Source organism: Pongo abelii, chromosome 5 (genome assembly GCF_028885655.2).
Source record: "Pongo abelii isolate AG06213 chromosome 5, NHGRI_mPonAbe1-v2.0_pri, whole genome shotgun sequence".
NCBI lineage: Eukaryota > Metazoa > Chordata > Mammalia > Primates > Hominidae > Pongo > Pongo abelii.
The window spans coordinates 41462340-41487373 of NC_071990.2; the positions used below are offsets into that span (position 1 = coordinate 41462340).

Genomic DNA, 25034 nt, shown 5'->3' on the forward strand with positions numbered 1-25034 from the left:
ATACTGAACAGGGGAAAGTTGAAGGGCTTCCTTTAAGATCTGGAACAAGGAAAGAATGCCCATTCTCACCACTCTTATTCAACATAATACTGAAAGTCACAGGCAGGGTAATTAGGCAAGAGAAGGAAATAAAGGGCATTCAAATTGGAAAAGAGAAAGTCGAATTGTCCGTCTTTGCACATGACATGATTGTATATACAGAAAAACCTTAAGACTCTTCCAAAAAACTCTTGGGACTGATAAATGAATTCAGTAAAGTTGCAGAATGTAAAATCAACATTAAAATCAGTAGTGCTTTTATGCATGAACAATAAACTAGGTAAAAAATATCAAGAAAACAATCCAATTTACAATAGCTACCAAAAAAATACCTAGGAATAAATTTAACCAAAATGGTAAAAGATCTCTACAAGGAAACAATAGAACACTGATTTTTTAAAAAACAGAAAAGACACAAAATAATGGGAAGATATCCCATGTTCACAGATTGGAAGAATAATGTTAGAATGATCATATTACCCAAAGCAATCTATGGATTCAATGAAATCCCTATCAAAACACCAATGACATTCTTCACAGCAGTAGGAGAAAAACTTCAAAATTCATATGGAGCCACAAAAGAACTCAAATAGCCAAAACAATGTGGAGCAAAAATAACAAAACTGGAGGCATCATACTACTTGATTTCAGAATACTTTATAGTATAGTAACCAAAAGAGCATGATACTGGCACAAAAACCAGTATATAGATTAATAAGCAGTATGGAGAACCCAGAAATTAATCTACCTACCTACAACCAACTGACATTTGACAAAGGCACCAATAGCATACATTGGAAAAAGGACAGTCTCTCCAGTAGATGGTACTGACAAAAATGGCTATCCATATACAGAAGAATAAACCTAGATCCCTATCTCTTAGCCTATACAAAATCAACCCAAAATGGATTAAAGAACTAAATGTAAGTCTTAAAACTATACAACTACTAAAAGAAAACAGGAGAAATTCTTCTGTATATTGGCCTGAGGAAAGATTTTATGAGCAAGACTTCAAAAGCACAGCAACAAATACAAAAGTAAACAAATGGGATTATAAGAAACTATAAAGCTTCTGTATAGCAAAGTAAATAATCGACAAAAGGAAAAGACAACCTATAAAATGGGATAAAATATTTGCAAACTATACATCTGACAGAATATATGTGTATTATCCAGAATATACAAGAAACTCAAACATCTCAACAGAAAAAAAAAACAAACAATCCAATTTAAAAGGGTGCAAATGATCTGAACAGACATTACTTAAAAGAATATATACAAATGGCCAATAAATATATGTTTTGTCTTGGTATCACTAATCATTAGAAAATAGCAAATCAAAATCATAATATGATATCATCTCACCAAGGTTAGAATGGCTGTTATCAAAAAGACAAAAAAAATGACAAATGCTGACAAGGATGTGGAGGAAAGGGAAATCTTTATACACTGCTGGCAGGAATATAAACTAGTATGGACTCTATGGATAACAGTATAAAGGTACCACAAAAATCTTCAAATGGAACTACCATATGATATAGCAATCCCACTACTGGGTATGTATTCACAGGAAGGAAAATCAGTATACTGAAGCAATATCTACACCACCATGTTTATTGCAGGACTAGTCACAATAGCCAAGATGGGGAATCAACCCAAATGAAAAATGAATGGATAAAGAAAATGTGACATAAATGCACAAGAGAATACTATTCAGCCATAGAAGAATAAAATCCTGTAATTTGCAGCAATATGGATGACCCTGGAGGGCATTATGTTAAATGAAATAAGGAGGAACAGAAAGTAAAACGCAGCATGTTCTTACTCACATGTGAAAGCTAAAACTACTGATCTCATGGAGTAAAGAGTAGAACAGAGGTTACTAGAGGCTGACAGTGGTAGGGAAAAGGTTAAAGGGGATAGGCAGAGATTTGTTAAAGGATACAAAATTACAGCTAGAGAGGAAGAGTATGGTCTAGGTGTTCTATACCACTGTTGCATGACGATAGTTACAGTAATATAGTATATATTCTCAAATAGAGAGAGGATATTGAATATTCTCAACACAGAGAAATGATAAATGTTTGAGATGATGGATATGCTAATTATCCTGATCTGAAAACTCTATATTATGTGTATCATAACACTATGTACTCCCACAAATATGTACAATTATTAGGTGTCAATAACAAAAACAAATAAAAAGTAAAGAGTAAATTAATGAAAATTAATAAAAAATAAACATTCAGTCCCTCAGTTACACTTGCCACATGACAGGTACTCAACAACTACGCATGGCTACTGGCTACAATGATGGACAGGGAGAGAGAACATTTTCACCATCACAGAAAATTATACAGGATGTTACTGCTACATATAGAATGGCATGCTTCACTGAGGCACAGACTTCTGCCTCAGTATAACTGGCCAGCTAACAAAGCATTCAGCTCCTTACTATAAATTTATCTTCTTATTAATACAGATTAAACATCTTATAGCACAACATGTTTTGACACCTCCTGAGTGCTTTGGTTGATAGTTTTTATTTCTTTAAAGTAGTTTTTCCTCTGAAAGGGAAAAAAAATTATATTTCTGATCTTTTGTCTCAAGGAAAGACTTGCTATTTTTCTTCTTCTTTTTTTTTTTTTCTCTTTGGTGTGTGTGTTTGTGTGCCTCAGTCTCTTTGCCCTTTATCCCCTGAGTCTCCTCCACAAGGGTCATGTCTTTGTGCTTACCAGCGCAGGCCATTTGGATGGATGATAGGCACTGTCAGGGAGGCAAAACATCCTAAAACATCCTCTACCTTCTTAGGATCTTCATCTGAGAGCCTGTGAATTAAACTAACAAAAGGCAGATGAATACAAGGAAAAGCATACAATTTTTATTAAGATTTATGTGCATGGCAGTTCACAGGAAAGAAATGAAACTCAAATAAACAGAACCAGGGGTTCACAGACCATTTTACAATTGAAAAGGGGGTTTGGGCTTCAAGGGGCAATATATCTTTGGAAGCGACTAGGAAATCTATGGGGGGAACTAATGACAGACAAGGGCTAATTTAGCGAGATGTTTATGCAAACTCCTCTCAGTGTTGACTCTCCATCTTTTATGAGTGCTGTTCTACTCCAGAAGTGGGGGACAGATCCAAAAAGGGAATTTTATGCTCTGTTTATAGGCAGATATGGAGAGGACAGAGAATTTTGCTTGGACCTTCTGGTTCACACTTGTCTTCAGCTCAAAATCATCCTTATGCTGAAGTGGCATATTTTGGGATAGTATATTCCAGAAGCCTTAAGGACACACTGCCTGAAGTCAGGCTGGATGGGGCAGCTCAGCAGTGGGTATGCATTGGGTATGTGTTTGAGGACCAGGTTCAAATGCTCAGCACAGCTGTGACATTCTCTGTGAAATCTTGGGCATGTCCCTGCCGCACTCTCCAGCTCAAACTCCACAGTGAAAAAGGAAGGAGGCTGGAGATGTGCTCTGTGGCCCCTTCCATATCAGACCAACAAACACACAGGGACAACACCACAGGGATGAGCAAGGCAGGGCTCCGGAAGTGAGAGAAGCAGTCCTGGCCCACAGGGAACTGACAGTGTGGCTGGAAAGGAAGAGTGTGCACAGTAGAGTAGCAGCAGAACATGGCACAGGATCAGGAGCCATAGTGTGCAGCCAGCCACTAAGTACTCAGGGGCATGGAGTCATGTACGTTAGCTTCAGCAAGAGGAGCTGCCATGTGACCCCACTCAAGTGAGATTAGTTTACTGGGAAGGGGGCCAAGCACCAGCACAGTCTGAGGCAGGACCTGCATGGCAGGCAGTGCTAGGGCCATGGCGTCTAGACATGTAGGAAGCTAGAGATGGTGGTAAACATCGATTATAAGACCTTAATGCAGGCAGAGGCCTTTTCCTGAGCCGAGAAGTCCAGTTAGACAAAGTAGCTGAGCTGCTAGGTCAGATAGTGTTGAGAGCACAAGGTCACGTGCAGGAAGTAGCTGGAGACCCCTGCTCCTTTTTTTCTCTCTTACTTAACTATCCTCCTCGTGCCTAATGACAGGTTGGGCTCCAGCCCTCCTGGTCCTCTTCCTCAGAAACTCCAGGTTCTCACCTCCTCCTGCCTCTTGTCCTTCTTCCTAGGGCTCCTGGGGTATCCATTCCACAGCAGGACCAGGGACAAGTGGGTCTTCAGAAGACCGGAATTCCTGCCCATTTTAGGGTGTTGAAGTGATCCCGTTGTCTCAACAAGACACCGTGAAGACTGAACGCACTGAGGGAGAGCTCGCTGATGTAACACTAAGGAAAAACCAGCCCTGTGAATTCCACACCTACAGGGACATATCCATAGCCACTGTGCAGAGTGGCAAGCAGACCTGGGATGAACGAGTCCCTTGAATGGCTGCAGTCACTCTGCTTTACACCTAGCCATACTAAGATTTCTTAAAACTTTGCTGTTTGTTATGTATCAAGTGATTATTCATATGCTTTGTGTAAATCATTTCTATACATATTAAAATTAATCTTTTACACTTAGAATGCTTTCAGATTCACAGAAGAGTTGTGTAGGTATTGCATACTTCCCTCATGTGCTATGTTCAATGTCTTCTATTATTAATATAGTCCAATAGTATGCTACATTTCTCACAATTAATGAGTTGATATTGATACATTACTATAATTTTACAAAATTGTTGAGTAGAACTCATATATTTATAATGCGTGGCAGGATAGTTTGATGTGTGTATTAACTGTGAAATTACTAAATCAAGCAATACCACATATACTTAATTTTTTTCTGGTGAGAACATTTAAAATCTATTCTCTGTCATTTTCAAGTGTACAATTCATAGTTATGAACTGCACTCACCATACTGTGCAATAGATCTCTTGAACTTATTTTTTCTGTCTAACTTAAATTGTGTTTCTTCAACAATACCTACCCAGTCTGTCCAATTCCCAGCCTCTGGTAATGCCATTCTACTCTGTTTCTGTGGTAGATTTTATTAATTGAAGTCCCTACTTCATTCAGATTACCCTGGCTTTTACCTCGTATACTTTCTGTGCTCCAGGATCCCACCTAGGAAGCCACATTGCTTTTAGTCTTCATGTCTACTTAGGCTCCTCTTATCCATGGCAGTTTCTGAGAATTATTTCTTAGCTTTGATGGCCTTGACAGTTTTGAGGAATGCTGCTCAGGTAGTTTGTAGAATGTCCCTCATGTGGAATTTGTTTGATGTTTTTCTCCTGGGGCTAGTGGCTTTGGGGAAGGAGACTGCACAGCTAATTGCCCTGTCATCACATCAAGTCAATGACACATTCTAACAACCAGAGTTATCCCTGTGGGTCTGCACTTTGGTCGCCTGGCTGCCACAGTAAGTGTCAGTTTTCTCCACTGTACAGTTACTCTTCTCCTCCTTCCCATGCTATCCTCTGGAGGAAAGTCACCTGCACAGCCCATGCTTAAGCAGTGGGAATTTATGCTTCTGCTTTGAGGGCAGAATACCTGTAAGAGTTGTTTGCAATCTCTCTCAGTCTCTTCAGGCTGCTATAAGAAGATGCCTTAGACTGGGGACTTTCTAAATAATAGAAATCTCTTTCTCAAAGTTCTGGAGTCTGGGAAGTCAAAGATCAAGGTGTCAGTGGATTTGGTATCTGCTGAGGGCTGCTCTCTGCTTCCAAGGTGGCACTTTCTTGCAGTAACCTCAGTTGACTGAAGGCATGAACACTGTCCTCACGTGGCAGACAGGGCAAATCTGCTTCCTGCAATCTCTGGTATAAGGGCATTAATTGCATTCTTGAGGGTGACGCTCTCATGACTTAAGATTTTCCCACAAGATCCCACCTCTTAACTCTATCACATGGAAATTAAGTTTGAATATGCGAGATGGGGGAACACCAACATTCTGAACACAGCAGAATCCTTATCCATGGGATATTTATCTATTCTCTCCCAGTTCTGTATTCAATCATTTACTTACATCAGCACGGACTCCTAGAGATTTAATATATACATTGGGTAGTAATCCAGTACCACTTGATTTTGTTGCTAGATATTGGCCATTTTCTTCTTCTGTACATTTTACACACACGTTGTTCTTTCATCCACTCATGTATTCATCCAACAAGCACTGATTGAGATGATACTGAGCTACCATAACTGATCCACTCCTGCCTGCCTTCCCCTCCAAATATCCCTGACCAGCACTCTCTTTCCTCCCTGCTCTCCTGGCCCCACCATTTCCAGGGAACACCTTATAATTCCTGGGATTAAAATCTACCCTCTACAAAATGTCCCAGGGTCAAAACTCATCATCGACCCACGATGGCTGAAACCAGAAGGACTCAGGGGTCTGGTCATGCCTCCAAGGGCTCTGACCACCTATAGGAAGTGCATAGAGAGAAGGAAAGAGGGATGACTCCAGCTTTGTTCACCAGCTTTATTCTTGGCTATGTGTTGAGAGCTGCCCCTAGCAATAGAGGAGCAGTATAATGGGCTGGAAGGCGTAAAGCAGCAGACTTGGGGAGAAGTCCAGTGAAAGGCTGCAGAGCAACACAGGAGGGCTGAGGTGCCCAGGCCCAGAGACAGACCTTGTAGCAGATGGCTGCTGTCCAGGCCTGGCTGCCCCTCCTCCCCTGGTCTGCAGAGCCCACCCTCCCAGGCTGACCATTTCCCTAGCAAGGCATTGACCTTCCTCAATTTTCCCAGCTGAGAGACACTGGGAACCTGGAGCAGAATCAGGCCCAGTGTCTGACTCCCTCTCCTAAGAGGGCTCCCCTTTTTCTCCTCTCCTCCGCTGTCAGAAACAGATTTGGGCTGGAATGGCCTGGGGGGGTCCACACCTGCTGCTTCCGCCTGTGCTGCTGCTGCTACTGGTCTCAGGTGACATGGAGGGAAAGAGGGCAGGGGGTGTAAGGAGTGGGATGAAGAATGAGTGGAGTGGGGAAGCAGCGTGGCTCTGTGACCACAGGACAGAATTTAGGGGCCCTCTTCCATGTGTGGGCATCAGAAGTAATTCCCTCTCCCCTTCCCCAGCCTGTGATGGGGGAGGTTGGGTACCTTCAGAGCTCTGACCTGGGTCTCTTTCTGCAGGTTCCTGGGTAAAGGGTGCTGTGCCTGAAGAACTTCACAAACACCCAGGACAGACCCTCCTCCTGCAATGCCAGTACTCACTCAAGAGAGGACCCTATCAGCCCAAATCCTGGTGTCAGCAGATATCTCCAAGTCGGTGTACCTTACTTGTCACCAGCTCCAAGCCCTGGACAGCAGTTCAGAAGTCTCGTTACACAATCTGGGACGAGCCCAATGCTGGCTTCTTCAACATCACCATGATTCAGCTGACACAGAACGACTCGGGATTCTACTGGTGTGGAATCTACAACACTTCCGAAAACGTCATCACTGTTCTTAGAAATATCAGCCTGGTGGTGTCTCCAGGTGAGCTCTTTTCTTGAGGAAATGCCTCTGTGCCACCCCCCAGGGACCTGAAGGAAATGTCACTTACCCCCTCCCATGCCTCTATCATCTCCCATCCTGCCAGGTCTTCTGCTCTGGTCCGAGGGGAGCAAAGATCCTGTCCCCAGACAGGGACTCTCACCTCTTCTTCACCCGGTACATCCTAGCCTCAACTGTTGGGAAGATACCGCCAGAGGACCCTGGACAGAGACACAGTGTCTCTGTCACTCTGCGTCTCTCTTTGTCTTACACAGGCACACCCACCACTCTTCTTTTCACACACACACTAACACACACATACCAAGAGCTCTGTCATGCAGATCTTATACACAGGCCACTCCTGGCCTAAGACATCCTGAGGGTTTGGCTCTGGGGCCCTACCTCCTCTCATGTATGGGGTAGACCCCACTCTCTTCTGGGCCCCTGAAGAGTCATTGTCTGCTGTCTTTTCTCTTTAGCCCCAACCACGTCTCCTATGTGGACCCTCCCCTGGCTCCCAACAAGCACAGGTAGGTTGGAGGCTTCGGTGGGGGGAGATTAGAGGAGTCACCAGGCAGCTTGGGAGCCTCAGATTCAGGGAAGGGGAAACCAGGGAGGCCTGCCTCTGAGGACTGATCTCTTGGGGCCTGGGCTGGTGGGAAGCTACCTTCAGGGCCCACTGTCTCCTGGGGAGAGAAACATGCACTATCTGATGTGATCAGAAGATCGCCATGTTCTCACGATGATGGGAGGGTGTCCCCAGAGGGAAGTCCATATGGAACACCTTGCACACGTGTGTCCCAGCCCTCCTGCCCCTGGCCTCCCACCAGCATGGAGAGGATAGTGCCAGACTTAACTTTAGCTGGGTATGGAGATCTCAGGCCTCAGTTACCCTTAGCCTGAGGGACCCTTAGGGGCTGCCTCTGGCCCCTCTCCCCTTCCTCTCACACTTTTGGGACCCAATCCCATTCTCTATTCTGGTCCCCTGGGCAGCCACTGTCTTCTTTGTGTCCTCCTTGGTTCTGATCACTTCTCCAGAGGGGACCTCTGGCCATCCCTCCGTCAATGGCTCTGAGACCAGATAAGTCAGAGGTTTTAACACTGGGAGGGAGGTCTTGGGAAGGGAGGGCCTGATTAACTCCTGAACCTTGGAATCAGGTCCAGGGCACCCAAGGATCCTTCTCTGGTGGGTTGGGGCATAGGTTACAGCCGTGGAGCCCCCAGGCTACGACTCAAAGTTTGGTAGTGAGGAAAGGGGCATAGGATGCAGGTCGTTAATTGTGGAGGAACCATGGAAAAGACAGTTCAATATGGGTTTCTGAAATGAGACAAAATGGAACCCAGAAAATGTGGAAACAGGAGGCCATGTTGGTGTGTTGAAGGATGAGTATGAATAGAGTCACTGCAGCCTGGGGCAGATGGTGGCTGGAGATGTCAGCCAGAGAAAGATGAGAGGCATACTGTTAAATTCTGCTTCTATTCTTGTAGTCATGGGTTTTGAGGCCATCACAGCCTCCCCTTCACTGGAGGAATAGGCTGCAATAGACTAGGTCATAGGTGCTCTAGGGGACCATGGAGCACAGCAAAAGCCATGAGCTATTGATGGAAATAGACAACCAACTGCCAGAGCATTTGCTCCCTAACCCTCTCCCCCTGCAAACTCCAGCACGGGTAGATTACAAACAGACTATCTCTCAGGGAGTTTGAAGGTAAAACCCTAATCAGAGAACAAGCATGGCAGCTAATGGGGGTCCCTGGGGTCTTGTGCTCTAGGGCAGTGGTCCCCAAGCCTGTTAGAAATTGGGCCATAAAGTAGGGAGTGAGTGGCGAGCCACTGAAGTTCATCTGAATTACAGCCTCTTTCCATAGCTTGCATTACCACCATCTGAATTACAGCCTCTTTCCATTGCTTGCGTTACTGCCTGAGCTCTGCCTCCTGTCAAATCAGTGGCAACATTAGATTCTCATAGTAGCATGAACCCTGTTGTGAACTGTGCGTGCGAGGGTTCTGGGTTGCATGCTCCTTATAATTGAATGGCTAATGATCTGTCACTATCTCCCATCACTCCCAGATGGGACCGCCCAGTTGTAGGAAATCAAGTTCAGGGCTCCCACAGATTCTACATTATGTTGAGTTGTATAATTATTTCATTATATATTACAACATGATAATAATAGAAATAAAGTGCACAATAAATATAATGTGCTTTAATCATCCTGAAACCATCCCCGACTCTCAGGTCCGTGGAAAATTTGTCTTCCACAAAACAGTTCCCAGGTGCCAAAAAGGTGGGGGACTGTTGCTTTAGGGCTTTTTCCTCTCATTTTTAACCCTCAATGGCTAGAGGATTTAGTCTTCCGTTCTTTCCCATTACCAGATCCGTATTGAATATGCCCAGTGGAATCTGAATTTACAAGCCAAAATACCTAGGCTCTTAGTAGAAGCACTACCTTAAAAGAATGGCAACACACCCAACAACAGAAACCTGTGAAGCAGAACTATGGGAAGTGCCCATTCCCCAGGAACTCTAGGTACCTATGATCAGTCTGGCTAAAGGGGTGAGGGGAGACGTCAACTATGTGGATCATGAGGATGATCCATTGGAAAAAAGAGCCAAATGCTAATCATAGTTGTGAAAAATATTATAGACCACAATATATGTGTTGAAGGACGGCTGTGGCTGGCCAGTGAGCTGTAAGAAGAGTGAGGAGTTCTCATGGAAGGTCCTGGAAAGAACTGGAGATTTAAAAATCAAAGAGAAGTTAGGAGACACGAAGGAGAAGAGTAGATGTACTAATATATGGGTATCAAGAACCCCTATGGGAGATAAAGGATGAAAGAAAGAAATATTTGGAGAAAGAATCCAGGAAATTTTTTCAAAATTATAGAAGAAAAGACCTCAAATGGAAAAGATTAATACATTGCCAAATAGGGGAAAACAGCCAACACACACACAAAAATACCTCTAGACCCATTATGTAAAAGGGAAGAACTTAAAAAGCCGAGGGAAATGTCTGAATGCTTTCAGATCACCTACAAAGTGATAAGAATTAGACTTCTTAAGAGGAACACTAGAGAAAAGAAGACAATTGAGTAATATTTCTAGAGGACTAAAGAAAAACTTTGTATCCAGTGTTTTGTATTCAGCCAAATTGTCACTCCAATGTGAAATCATAAAACCTCTGGATTCTCAAGGCCTCAGAAGGTCTGCCACATGCAAATATCCCCACTGAAAACACTCCTGGAGGAAGGACTCAGCTAGGATGAAAAGTAAACCCTGGACATGCTGCTAGAAGTGAGGGAATAAGTGCGCCCAGTATCTTGGGAAAGTTTGTTTTTATCTTTTTTGATTTATAGAAATGGCAGCTAAGAGCAAAATGAAGAACAAGAGAAAATACATTCATGGTCATTGAAAAATAACATTCTAGACCAGCAGTCCCCAACCTTTATGGCACCAGAGACTGGCTTCGCAGAAGACAATTTTTCCATGGACTTGGAGGTGGGGGATGGTTTCAGGATGACTCAAGCACATAACATTTATTGTGCACTTTATTTATGTTATTATTACATTTTAATATATAATGAAATAATTATGCAACTCACCATAATGTAGAGTCTGTGGGAGCTCTGAGCTTGTTTTCCTGCAACTAGACAGTCTTATCTGGGGGTGATGGGAGACAGTGGCAGATGATCAGGCATTTGATTTTCCTAAGGAATGTGCAACCTAGAACCCTCGCATGCCCCGTTCATAATAGGGTTCATGCTACTACGAGAATCTAAAGCCACCACTCATCTAACAGGAGGCGAAGCTCAGGCAGTGATGGGTGCGATGGGGAGTGGCTGTAAATACTATGAAGCTTCCCTTGCTCACCAGCCACTCCCCTCCTCCTGTGCAGCCAGATTCCTAACAGGCCAGGAACTGGTACTGGTCTGTGACTCAGGGGTTGGGGACCCCTGTTCTAGACAATATCAACATAGGGTGAGAAGGAGAGACCAGAAGCCCATGGAAGGATGGTTGGGTACTTGTCTCATGAGAGGCAATATGTAGATATTAATAAGCTCAATGTAGCAATTGTACTAAATCAATGTAGATAAGAGTCTTCAGGTTAAGTCAAGAGAATGTATACCCTTTCATCCAGCAAAATAAAACTCTAGCCAAAGGAAAGTTGGACTGGAATTTTTAAAAAATAAAGCACAATAAATGGAAAAAATGAAATAAAAAGGTAGAATTAAGTCCTAAAATAAATGCAATTCCAATAAATTTAAGTGGATTAAACTCACAAAATAAGGACAGGGACACTCTGAGTTTTAAAAAGTGCAATGTTATACTATCTATAAGAGATACACATACAAAAAGATTTTAAAAGGTTAAAAGTTAGAAAAATATATTTGACTATTAGGAAACAAAATAAATTCTTCTGGCACTCTTAATATTGAACAAAATAGAATTTAAGGTAAAATGTTATGTCTATAACATTTGTTTATAAAAAAGACAAAGATATGTAAAATATACTGATGAAAGATGCACTTGAATATGAAAATAGACCCATCATAAACGTATATGTGCTTAAATTTTGGCCATGAAATATATCAAGCAACACTATCAGAAATGCAAGGAGAAGTAAATTATTAGCCATTGTAGTTGGAGGTTCACATACCTCTCAGGGGATCAAAGACAAATGAGACAAAACTAAATAGAGGGATTTAAGTTTTAAGCCAAATAACTAATAAATTCCAGTATAATACCATCATATATTTATCAATATGTTACATATTTTATGAGATATTTATAATAATATAGGACACATATAAACTATACTTTTAAATATATAATATTTTCAAATATATAAAATATGTAGTTACAGATTGAAAAATGTTCTAAACTATATAAATATAGTTCTAAACTATATAAATATAAAACATACATATATTATGTATGTTTTATAAAATACAGTATTCATAAATATAAATAGTGTATAAGTACACATATATATGTTTATAACCCTCTACGTAATAAAAACAGATAGCATACATTATTTCAAATACACGGAATGTATTTACAAAAGGACACCTTGTATGAGGACATATAAGAAGCGTGAAGAAATTCTAAAGAATCAGTACGACACAGAATATATTCTCCAAACCTAACACAATGCCATTAGGAATGCATAAGAGAAATAAAATAGCACTTTTCAAACTATTTACTAATACATTCATATATGAATGTTTAAGTATGCAATAAAATATATTTTGATAATATGACCACTATATATCAAAAAGTATGAGGCATAAAATATTAGGGAGTAATTAGTACCTTTGAATATATTTGTTGGAAAACATGAAAGATTTCAAATTAATGAGCTAAGGAAGCATCTCAAGAAGATGGAACGTGAGCATCAGAGCAAGCCCAAAGAATCATATAATTGAATGATTGAAAAAGGAGATCAAAGAAATTCATAATTCATTCTTTAAAAGTTTACGAAGATAGATATGTTCTTGTCAAGACAAAAGAAGATAATAAATAAACAACAAATCAAAGAAAAAGAAGAAAATAGCCACACACTCATTCTACAGATTTTAAAATAAATAAATCCTGAATAAAATCTTGTTGTTTTAAATCCTAGAAGCACACAATTTCATAACAATATGAACTGCCAAGATTAACACAAGAAGAAACAAATTTCAATAGATTAATAAATAGGAAAACTGAAACGGTTGATAAGACCCATCCTCACAGAAAATTCAAGACTCACATGGTTTTCAGGTAACCCAATTTTTAAACAAACATTTGATTTATATTTCATACTAGATGTTGCAGAAAATAGAAAAGAAACAAAAATGGCCCAGGTCATTTGAACAGGTTAGTGTCATCAAAATCTCAGAACTAATTAAAGGGGATACAAAAAAATTAAATTATAGGTTCATTTCTCTGATGCACATTGGGTCAATTCCCGAATTACCATTAGCTAACTGAATTCAAGAGTGCATTGAAAAGAAGACTGATTATAATTGAGGAGAGTTTTAACACAAAACAAAAAGGATTGTTCAACTTTAGAAAATCTATTAATATAAGTAAACCAAATTGATAAACTACAGGAAAAAAGTCAACTGCTGCACAAAAAGCATTTGGGAACCTTGAGCACATTTATGTTATATGAAAAAGCTCTTAATAAAATGGAAGTAAGAACAGATAACTTGGTAAAGATTGTACACCAATGATTACCATAAAGATTAGTTATTGGAGGTATAAACTCAAATTAAGCATTTTCATAGCTACCATAAATGTCTTCTAAAATATTAGAGATTCTGATAAATGTTTGAAGGAAAGGAAAACAGGTTACAAGAAAGAAGATTAGACAAGAAGAGGAAAAACTGTCATGACTTGCAGATGATGGGATCATCTACCCAGAAAAAGAATGAGAAACAACAAACTATTAGATCTCACAAGAGCTTAGCAAGGCTGCCAGATACAAAATCAACTGACATACATTACAAATAGATTTCTATGAGGAATAATCATTTAGAAAAATAAGATTGTTTTCATTACAGTCACAAAGTCTATAAAGTTTCTAGAAAGAATTAATTTAACCAAGACGTATTTGGAGAAAAGTATAAAATGCTAAAAAATGACAGGTGATCTGAATAAATAGAAACAATCCATGACTTTGGAAGAGGCAATAACATTGTAAATATGTCAATTTCTCCCAAATTAAAAAGTCTTTAAATGTAATCCCAAACACAACTTGTTTACTTTTGTAAAGAACTTGAAAAATTTACTCTAAAATTATATGAAAAAGGAAGATACATGACTAGCTAAGTCAACCATGAAAAAGTGAAAATAAAAAGAGCTCACTGACTTTATCATATATTAAGTAATACCGAGGCAGAAAGTTACCGAGGCCACAAGAGAAAAGCAGATTTGCTGGGACAGGGTAGTCCTAGATCAGAGCTAGGCAGGCCAGGAGTGGGGGCTACACAGAGGGGACGAGGGAGGACCCCTGGGACCAACAGACAGGAGGTCTAGGTGTGTGCTGTCACTGCTCCTAAGGGTCTGGTCAGGTCCTGTGCAGTCTCTAGGCCTCATTTCCTCAGATGTGATATCTTGGCTGGTCTTGAAGATGCACTTGGCTCTGATTCCTAAGAGGCTCCTGATGGTCCCGTCCTACCTGACCTGGTTAGGGAGAATTCCTGCTCCCCCAGCTCTATCCCTCCCCTTCCCGGAACTCCAATCCCTTGTTCTTCCCCTGGCCAGCTTTTTCCTCCATTCAAGACTTTGAGGTTCCTTCTGACTAGGTCCCCTCTCAGTCCCAGAGACCTCTGTGGCTCCTGCCCCATACCCCTGTGTCATAGTCAGTTCAGGGTGGGCCTCTATACAAACAGCTCCAGCTACAAGGGGCCTGGCTAAGGGACACAGCAGCAGCAGGTGACATCCTGGCCCAAGTCCATCCTCCTTTCTCCTTCTTCCCTGCAGGAAATCAAGAGCCCCTGCCTGCCTTGGCTCAGGTGGCCCCAGATTCCTGGTCTCCATGCTGTGTGGACTCCTCCTGGCCAAGGGCCTGATGCTGTGAGTCCTGTTTGTGCTCCTGACCTGAAGGTGCCACAGGTGAGAGGGGCCTGGATTTGGCCTGTGGGGCAATGGAGCTGGGGCCAGATTCTGTTCCTAGAAAGATGGCTAGGAAGAAGCAGCCAGGTCACAGAGGCAGGAAAAATGATAGCTGGTAACAATTTAAATATGTGTTTCCTTGCAATCTCTGCCTTCCTGCAGACACAGACCTTAGAAAGAGACAGAGGCTTTCTGGGAGTCCCATCCCAGGGCTCTGCCTCTGTCTCTGTCCTGAGAGGAAAAAGACCAGGAGGACAAAGCTGAGAGTGCCTGGGTAGAAGGTTTAGGAGACAGGAAGGGGCAGGGAAGGAAGCAGGTGACAGAGAGAAGGTGGGGGAGGGGCGGGAAGAGGAGTAACAAGTAACAGGGACAGGGTGAGACAAAGGATCAGAAAAGCATGACTTCCATTCATGACTTTCCACCTCTTGCCCCATCTCAGGACAGCAGTGATGAGGTTTCTGATTGTCCCAGCACAGCCTTGTCCCAGGACCCTTGGGTGCATGAGCCACAGCCATGGATCCAGGATGAATCCCAGTTCTTCCCCTGCCCAGCTGTTGGAAGCCGGCCTAAGCATTGCTCCCCACCTCCTTGTGAGGGAAGGCCAGCGCTAAGCCTATTGGAGAGAACTTTCAGCCCCGGAACTCCCCAGTGGTGACCCCTCACCACTGCACTGAGCCCCCTTAGATCTACTTCCCCTGCCCTGACTTTCGCCATTGGGAAGACCTGGGGCAGGGGTTTCTGCATCCGGGTCAACGCCCAGCTCAGCATCTTCAGCTGTGCCCGGGCTCCTCTCCAGCACTCTGTGGTTCTCTCAGCCCCACCTCAGCAGGTCTCCAGGATCCCTCACATTTCCCCTGTTTGTTGCCTGTGGTCTGCCCTAGAGTCCTGTGAATTTCCTCCTGTGCTTAATTAAATTCAGCCTCTGAACTGAAATGTGTCAGGGGCAGCTGAGCAAGAGAGCAGTTGTATCCCCTCACCTTCCTCCCGTCCCACCCCAGATATCCTAAATGAGAGAGAAATGACTTAAAATAAATGATAAAATTGAAACTAAGAAAGGCTGTAATCAGCAGCCTGGAAGCTAAGGAAGATCTAGAAGTAAAAGAAAAAACTAGATGCATTAAAATGACATGAGCAGGCGACTCGGTAGCCTAAAACAGGACCCAGAACATTCATCCGTAAATGGAATCTGATAATCTGGGGCCCAAATTCTGTTTGCTTAACATGTGAGAAGATTTACAGCCTAAAAGAGAAAATCAAGTTGAACTAACAATAATTGATGGGGGGTGAAAGATAAATGTTTTAGGGAACAGAAGAGGAGCACATATTTATGAAGCAAGAAGAGGTACAGTCATTTTCCAACTAACATCTAGTGAGACTGGGATTGACCACTCAGAATGGGGGTCCACCATGAGCAACCAATTTGAGGTACCAGTGCATAGCAGCTGAATGCCAGCCCTGAAAAAGACCACCATAAAGAGAGCATCATTTTCTTTTGCTCTTTTGGGGATGGGGCAACAAACAAAAGTCTCTTCATGTATATCTCAGCTCCTGCCACATGATCATCACCTATCTGTGAGAGGCATCACTTTTGCTTTGTTTATTTATTTTTTTAATCCTCATTCCCTATTTCCACTTGCCTTCCTCTCCGAGACAACCACTCTAATGCATTTGGTATGTAACTTTAAATTTGAATGTATTCTTGTAAAACATGCAGTATTTTTTTTTCCGTGACTATGTTTTCACTTACATAAAAGAAATTGTGATAGACCTTTTTCATATGCTTGTCTTACTCCTTGCTAGGCGCATATACACAGCCCACTTCTTTTCAGTGCTTATTCCATTGCATACATATCCCACAGAGCATCTTTCCCAACCCAGGGTGCATATGCTTTTTTGCCTTCACTTTTCTATATCATAAATGATGCTGTAATGAATACCCTCCTTCACGTTCTCTTGTGGAATCATGTGAGACTTCCTTTAGGACTTATACACAGGTGGCATCAGCTGGGTTGTAGGATCTCAGACATCTAATTAATACTGCCAGCTTGTGTTCCCTGAACCAAGAATCTAGACACTAGCGATTATGTGTTTTCTTTGAGTCTATGTGAAGTACACAGCACAACCTATGGAATGGTATTGCCAATAAAAAAAAATGGAAGGCAAGAATAAACGTAGCTGAGTGATGCTACATGGGGCTAGATATACGATTATCTCTACTTTTGTGTATGCTTGGAAATTTTCATAATTAAAGTGGTACCTAAAATTAAACGCTTGTGTCTTGAAGCCACTGCTATTTGGTTTTCAGTCATATGTGGCTGAACCCAATTCTTTCTTGATTTATTGAACTTTTACAACTGCAGTAGGTTGGGAAAAGTTCACTTGTATGGAAATATTGAGCTTCACTTAACATTGATAGTGGGATAAAAATGGACTAAATAAAAATATGTCTTCCTTAATCAGATGCTAAGAGCTAGCATTTAGCTATAACTTTTAAATATTTTATCTTAACATCCTTGGCCTCAAAATTGTCATAATTCCCTTAACCACAATTTTCAAGCAGGTGGTAAATTCTGCGTCATAAGTTAACATCTAAAAAACGTATCTTTCTTTAAAATTTTGAACATTTTTTATTGTTTTCTTACCTTCACAGTGTTGCTGTGGAAATGTTTGATAATAATCTGATAGTTATTCATCTCTACTGACCAATTTTATCTCTGGAACATTTTATAATTTTCTTTTGGAAATTTTTATTATAATGTGTGTAATGTGGGGTAATTATCCATTTTTTTCTTTTTCTTTTTTTTTTCTTTTTGGGCGAAAAAGGGGGAGAAGAGTCAGGGGGTGGTTGGGAAGCCCAGCGACGAAAGAGGGAGGGAGCAGGAAGCCAAAAGCCTGCATCACCCGGTATTCCCAGGCGGAATCCCATCCAAGTACTAACCAGGCCGACCCTGCCTGGGTCGTGCCTCGGGCACGTTCAGGGTGGTATGAGCCTAGAGGCCAGCAGTGGCGCCTGGCTGCCCCAACAGCCCGCGGTGCTGCAGCGGCAGACCTCCACGAAGAGGTGCCGGGCTCCCGCGGGGACACAGGCGAGCGGAAAAGGGGGAGAAGAGTCAAGAGGTGGTTGGGAAGCCCGGCGACAAAATGAGTAAAGAGGGAAGGAGCAGGAAGCCAAAAGCTTGATTATCCATTCTATTTGGAACTCTCTGAACACATTCAATCTGATGTCTTACATATTTGTTTAATTCGGAATAATCCTTGGTATTATTTTTTCAAGAAGTTCTTCTACTCTATTTACTCCTTTTTCTCCTTTGAGGACTTCTTTGAGGAGATATTGACATTTCTGTTTCTATCCTCCATACCTCTTAATGTTTCTCTTACACTTTCTATCACTTTATTCCTTCCTAATGCCTTTAGGGAGTGCTCCTTGACTCTTTCCCTTACCTACTCATTCTTCTGCTAGTCATTGCATTCAGAGTTTTCTTTCAACAATGATCATTTTCTTAATCAATATTTCTAATTTTTTCTTCTTCATTATTGCTTGCTTCTGTTTTATGCTTCTAATATTGTCCCTTATTGCTCTGAGAATATCTGCTATGCTTATTTAAATCATTGTTTTCCCACTGGTTCTGCTTTCTCTGTAATAGATTATTCATTTTATTTCTTTATAAGAAATTTGTTCTATTTGTTATCTTTTTATAGCATTTGGTAATTTTTCTTGTGTTCTCATCTTTTATTCCCTTCCCACCCCTTTTTTTAAGGATCAGTGAATTACTACAGATTTCGCTGCCTAAGGAAGCCCCAGAGGTAAATAGAGTTGATGAGTTTGCCATAAACCGTCCAAATGTATAGATACACTTACTATATCACAAAGATAGCCATTCACATCAGTGAGTTTATTTAACAATGAAAACAGCATATGTGGCCGGGCGCGGTGGCTCATGCCTGTAATCCCAGCACTTTGGGAGGCTGAGGCAGGCGGATCACGAGGTCAGGAGATTGAGACCATCCTGGCTAACACGGTGAAACCCCGTCTCTACTAAAAATGCAAAAAAAATTAGCCAGGCATGGTGGCGGGTGCCTGTAGTCCCAGCTACTTGGGAGGCTGAGGCAAGAGAATGGCGTGAACCCGGGAGGCGGAGGTTGCAGTGAGCCAAGATCGCGCCACTGCACTCCAGCCTGGGTGACAGAGCAAGACTCCATCTCAAAAAAAAAAAAAAACAAAAAAAGAAAAAGAAGAAAAAAGAAAACAGCATATGTTTAACTATTTGGAAAAAATTAAATGTTACCCTCTTTTCATACTATGATCTAAAATAAATTTTAAATAGATCAAAGAATTAAGTGTTAAATGAGAAAATTTTAAAGAACTAAAAGAAATAACTCTATAAGGATTCAATTCTAGTAAGGACAGGCATAAGCAACCAATATAAGTGAGACAGAAATCATAGAGAAAAAAGGCTGAGAGATTTTCCAAAATTAAAATTTTAAAACTAATCTGTGTCCAAAGTAAGTCATAAAGAAAACGAACAAGAAAAGAACAAACTCAAAAGAGTTTTTTGGAATAAACTAGAAATCAGTAGCAGAATAACAAAAGGATATTTGGGAACTAAAAACTACAATAACCAAAATTAAAAGCCCACTAGATGGACATCATAGGGTAGTAGAAATGAGAGGATATAATTAGTGAAGTAGAAGACAGATCAATAAATTTACTCAGACTGAACAGAGAGAAAACAGACTCAAAATAAATGAACAAAACCTCAGCTGTCTGTGGGACATTACCACAAGAGCTAACTTTTGCATCATCGGTGTCCCAGAAGCAAAGGAGAAAAAGTGTGGGACAAAAAATTATTCAAAGAAATGTCTAAGCTCCTCAAATTTGGTCAAAGACATGAAGTTACTGATCCAAGAAAGATTTTGAGGATGATGGTACCCTTCTCTCTTGATTATGGCATTGGATACAAGTCTCCGGAACTCTCAGAACCGTTCATTTAAAAGGGTGAATAGTACTATATGTAAATTAGACCTTAATTTTCTAATGGGAAAAATAAATGTAAAGACAAAATACACTGTTGTATTAAGTCATTTTGGACATAAAAGTCTAATATATACATATTTTTAATGACTTTGACCAATGCTTCCAAATTTCTCTTAAAAAAGGTTGAATCCAGTACATACTTCCTTATATATATATATATATAAGTGTTTGTATATATACAAACACTCATAGAAGGAATGAGTGTTTGATTCCTTCTAGCCTTATCAGCACAGTGATCCCAAGGGTCACAGTTTTAACGATCCCCGGCACAGTGCTGGGCACACTGTATTGGTTTCATAGAATCATGGATTGCAAGCACACGAAGCCCCCGAAGCAACTTACTGTTCTAATGGGGGAAGGGATGAAGGAACAAACTGTGTGTGTTGCGGAGGGGAGATGGCCTCTGAACTCAGGGAGCTCAGGAAGTTCTAAGGACTGGGTGGGAAACATTGAAAAAGGAAGGGTGAATAAGGAAAACAAAACACATCCGTGAGCTGAGAGGTCTCAAGTGACAATCGTGTCTCATTCCTATGCCCCCAGTGCCTACCTAGCCCCATGCATAGCAATGAGGTTGTGAGAATGAACAAATGAATGAATGATTGAGTGAGTGAATGAGTTGAGAGACTATAAAAGCTTAGGGTGAGCCGAGATAGACTTCTTTGCTTGGAGCTTGGGGGTTCAAGGTCAGTTTAAGATTGTGGCCATGCAAGCTTGAGGACTTTTTGCTCTGAGTCCTGTTAAAATTAATGAAAATGGAGACCAGGCCTGAAGAGTCCCTGAGCAGACAAAACCAGTTAGGCCTCATAAGTGACCTCAATTTTGCTTGATTTGCAAACATCAGTGAAACTTAACTTGAGCTATTTCTTGTAAATGTGTATATTAAAGAACAGAACTTAAGCTCAACCAGTCAGAAGAAGCCAACAAACTTGCGTAGATAACTAGGGTCTTTCCAACAGGATAGGCCAAATAAGGGAACTATATAACTGTAACCAATTAAATATTTTCTTCACTTTACTTGTCCTGTAGGAGTCTTCCCCTTGCATTCCCCCAGTGGAGCTCCTCAACCTCTTCTGTTTGGAGCTGCCTGATTCATGAATTGTTGTTTGCTCAAATAATCAGTTTAAAATTTTATTGTGCCTCAGTTTACTTTTTGACAGTCCCATCTAAGGAGTAGAAACATGGCACTGGTGAGTAGGGGGAGCACACATAACCACGGGGGTCCAGCTGGGTCCCCACACACTGAAGGAGCAGATGACACAGGTACTGGACATCAGAAATCAACGCTTCTGATTCTAGGCCTTGGGGTAAGTGAAGGATGTAGTCTTGGGCCAAGTGCTGGGTCATTTCCACTGGAGCTGGAAGCAGCACAGGCGAGACAGGGTTGAGCAGGGGGAAGTTGAGGGGGCTTGCCTGCGTGCTGACGGAGGCTGGAGGCAGGGGAGGAAGGGGCTCTTGAGATGAGGTGGGTGAGGGAAAGCACTGTGGTGGCTTTAGGAAGCCTGCACGAGGGACTAGGAGTCTAGAGGGAGATGGTGATGAGTGGAGACAACAGAAGGAGAGGCAGGGAGAGGGATAGAGGAGACACATGGATAGGGAAAAGGAGAGGTAGCTGGAGGGTGAGTGAGACTGTGTGCATAGGCATGTGTGTGTGTGTGAATGAGAAAGAGAGAGAGAGAAAGCAAGACTATGTGTGTGAGTGTGAGTGTATGTGCACTCACGCCCATGTGTGAGAGTACAGGAACCCTTCCCACAACCCAAACTTTATGGGAAATCAAAAAGATTTCAAGTAAGCCTGTAAGAGGTTATTTACAAGAGTGAACACAAGTGACTGTTCTGAGCAGACAGAAGCCTGGGAGAGAAAGAGAGGCAGGAACAGAAAGAATCCATCTGCAATAAATGAAAGAATTAGAGTTTATAAGAATTTCTGTATGAATGTGTGTATGTAAGAAACTAGAGTTCAACTCCACCCCAAATCAACAGAATATACATTCTTCTCAGCACCACATCGCACTTATTCCAAAATTGACCACATAGTTGGAAGTTAAGCACTCCTCAGCAAATGTAAAAGAACAGAAATTATAACAAACTGTCTCTCAGACCACAGTGCAATCAAACTAGAACTCAGGATTAAGAAACTCACTCAAAACTGCTCAACTACATGGAAACAGAACAACCTGCTCCTGAATGACTACTGGGTACATAATGAAATGAAGGCAGAAATAAAGATGTTCTTTGAAACCAATGAGAACAAAGACACAACATACCAGAATCTCTGGGACACATTCAAAGCAGTGCGTAGAGGGAAATTTATAGCACTAAATGCCCACAAGAGAAAGCAGGGAAGATCTAAAATTGACACCCTAACATCACAATTAAAAGAACTAGAGAAACAAGAGCAAGCACATTTAAAAGCTAGCAGAAGGCAAGAAATAACTAAGATCAGAGGAGAACTGAAGGAGATAGAGACACAAAAAACCCTTCAAAAAATCAATGAATCCAGGAGCTGGTTTTTTGAAAAGATCAACAAAATTGATAGACTGCTAGCAAGACTAATAAAGAAGAAAAGACAGAAGAATCAAATAGACACAATAAAAATGATAAAAGGGATATCACCACCGATCCCACAGAAATACAAACTACCATCAGAGAACACTATAAACACCTCTAGGCAAATAAACCAGAAAATCTAGAAGAAATTGATAAATTCCTGGACACATACACCCCCCCCAAGACTAAACCAGGAAGAAGTTGAATCCCTGAATAGACCAATAACAGATTCTGAAATTGAGGCAATAATTAATAGCCTACCAACCAAAATAAGTCCAGGACCAGACAGATACACAGCCGAATTCTACCAGAGTTACAAAGAGGAGCTGGTACCATTCCTTCTGAAACTATTCCAATCAATGTAAAAAGAGGGAATCCTCCCTAATTCATTTTATGAGGCCAATATCATCCTGATACCAAAGCCTGGCAGAGACACAACGAAAAAAGAAAATTTTAGACCAATATCCCTGATGAACATCGATGCAAAAATCCTCAATAAAATACTGGCAAACCGAATCCAGCAGCACATCAAAAAGCTATCCACCATGATCAAGTTGGCTTCATCCCTGGGATGCAAGGCTGATTCAACATACACAAATCAATAAACATGATCCATCATATAAACAGAACCAAAGACAAAAACCACATGATTATCTCAATAGATGCAGAAAAGGCCTTTGACAAAATTCAACAGCCCTTCACGCTAAAAACTCTCAATAAACTAGGTATTGATCGGACGTATCTCAAAATAATAAGAGCTATTTATGACAAACCCACAGCCAATATCATACTGAATGGGCAAAAACTGGAAGCATTCCCTTTGAAAACTGGCACAAGACAGGGATGTCCTCTCTCACCACTCCTATTCAACATAGTGTTGGAAGTTCTGGCCAGGGCAATCAGGCAGGAGAAGGAAATAAAGGGTATTCAATTAGGAAAAGAGGAAGTCAAATTGTCTCTGTTTGCAGATGACATGAGTGTATATTTAGAAAACCCCATTGTCTCAGCCCAAAATCACCTTAAGCTGATAAGCAACTTCAGCAAAGTGTCAGGATACAAAATCAATGTGCAAAAATCACAAGCATTCCTATACACCAATAACAGACAAACAGAGAGCCAAATCATGAGTGAACTCCCATTCACAATTGCTTCAAAGAGAATAAACTACCTAGGAATCCAACTCACAAGGGATGTGAAGGACCTCTTCAAAGAGAACTACAAACCACTGCTCAACGAAATAAAAGAAGACACAAACAAATGGAAGAACATTCCATGCTCATGGATAGGAAGGATCAATATTGTGAAAATGGTCATACTGCCCAAGGTAATTTATAGATTCAATACCATCCCCATCAAGCTACCAATGAGTTTCTTCACAGAATTGGAAAAAACTACTTTAAAGTTCATATGGAACCAAAAAAGAGCCCGCATTGCCAAGACAATCCTAAGCCAAAAAGAACAAAGCTGGAGGCATCATGCTACCTGACTTCAAACTATACTATAAGGCTACGGTAACCAAAACAGCATGGTACCAGCACCAAAACAGAGATACAGACCAATGGAACAGAATAGAGCCCTCTGTTCTGAAATAATACCACACATCTACAACCACTTGATCTTTGACAAACCTGACAAAAACAAGAAATGGGGAAATGATTCCCTATTTAATAAATGGTGCTGGGAAAACTGGCTAGCCATATGTAGAAAGCTGAAACTGGATCCCTTTCTTACACCTCATACAAAAATTAATTCAAGATGGATTAAAGACTTACATGTTAGACCTAAAACCATAAAAACCCTAGAAGAAAACCTAGACAATACCATTCAGGACATAGGCATGGGCAAGGACTTCATGACTAAAACACCAAAAGCAATGGCAACAAAAGCCAAAATTGACAAATGGGATCTAATTAAACTAAAGAGCTTCTGCACAGCAAAAGAAACTACCATCAGAGTGAACAGGCAACCTACAGAATGGGAGAAAATGTTTACAATCTATCCATTTGACAAAGGGCTAATATCCAGAATCTACAAGAACTTAAACAAATTTACAAGAAAAAATCGAACAACCCCATCAAAAAGTAGGCAAAGGATATGAACAGGCATTTCTCCAAAGAAGACATTTATGCAGCCAACGGACACATGAAAAAATGCTCATCATCACTGGCCACCAGAGAAATGCAAATCAAAACTACAATGAGATACCATCTCACACCAGTTAGAATGGCGATCATTAAAAAGTCAGGAAACAGTAGGTGCTGGAGAGGATGTGGAGAAATAGGAATGCTTTTACACTGTTGGTGGGACTGTAAACTAGTTCAACCATTGTGGAAGACAGTGTGGTGATTCCTCAAGGATCTAGAACTAGAAATACAGTTTGA

The 25034-nt window shown here is 41.2% G+C and overlaps 1 protein-coding gene across 1 annotated transcript; it reads left to right on the forward strand.

Annotated features, from left to right (window-relative positions):
• The first annotated feature begins 3869 nt into the window (after positions 1 to 3869).
• On the forward strand, positions 3870 to 15528 carry TREML4 (triggering receptor expressed on myeloid cells like 4). The gene is given in 7 exon segments (XM_063725288.1): positions 3870 to 3884; positions 4254 to 4325; positions 6742 to 6915; positions 7140 to 7470; positions 7947 to 7997; positions 8461 to 8559; positions 14951 to 15528. Coding segments are annotated over 7 exon segments (828 nt in total). The 3' UTR covers positions 15037 to 15528.
• The last annotated feature ends 9506 nt before the right edge of the window (positions 15529 to 25034 follow it).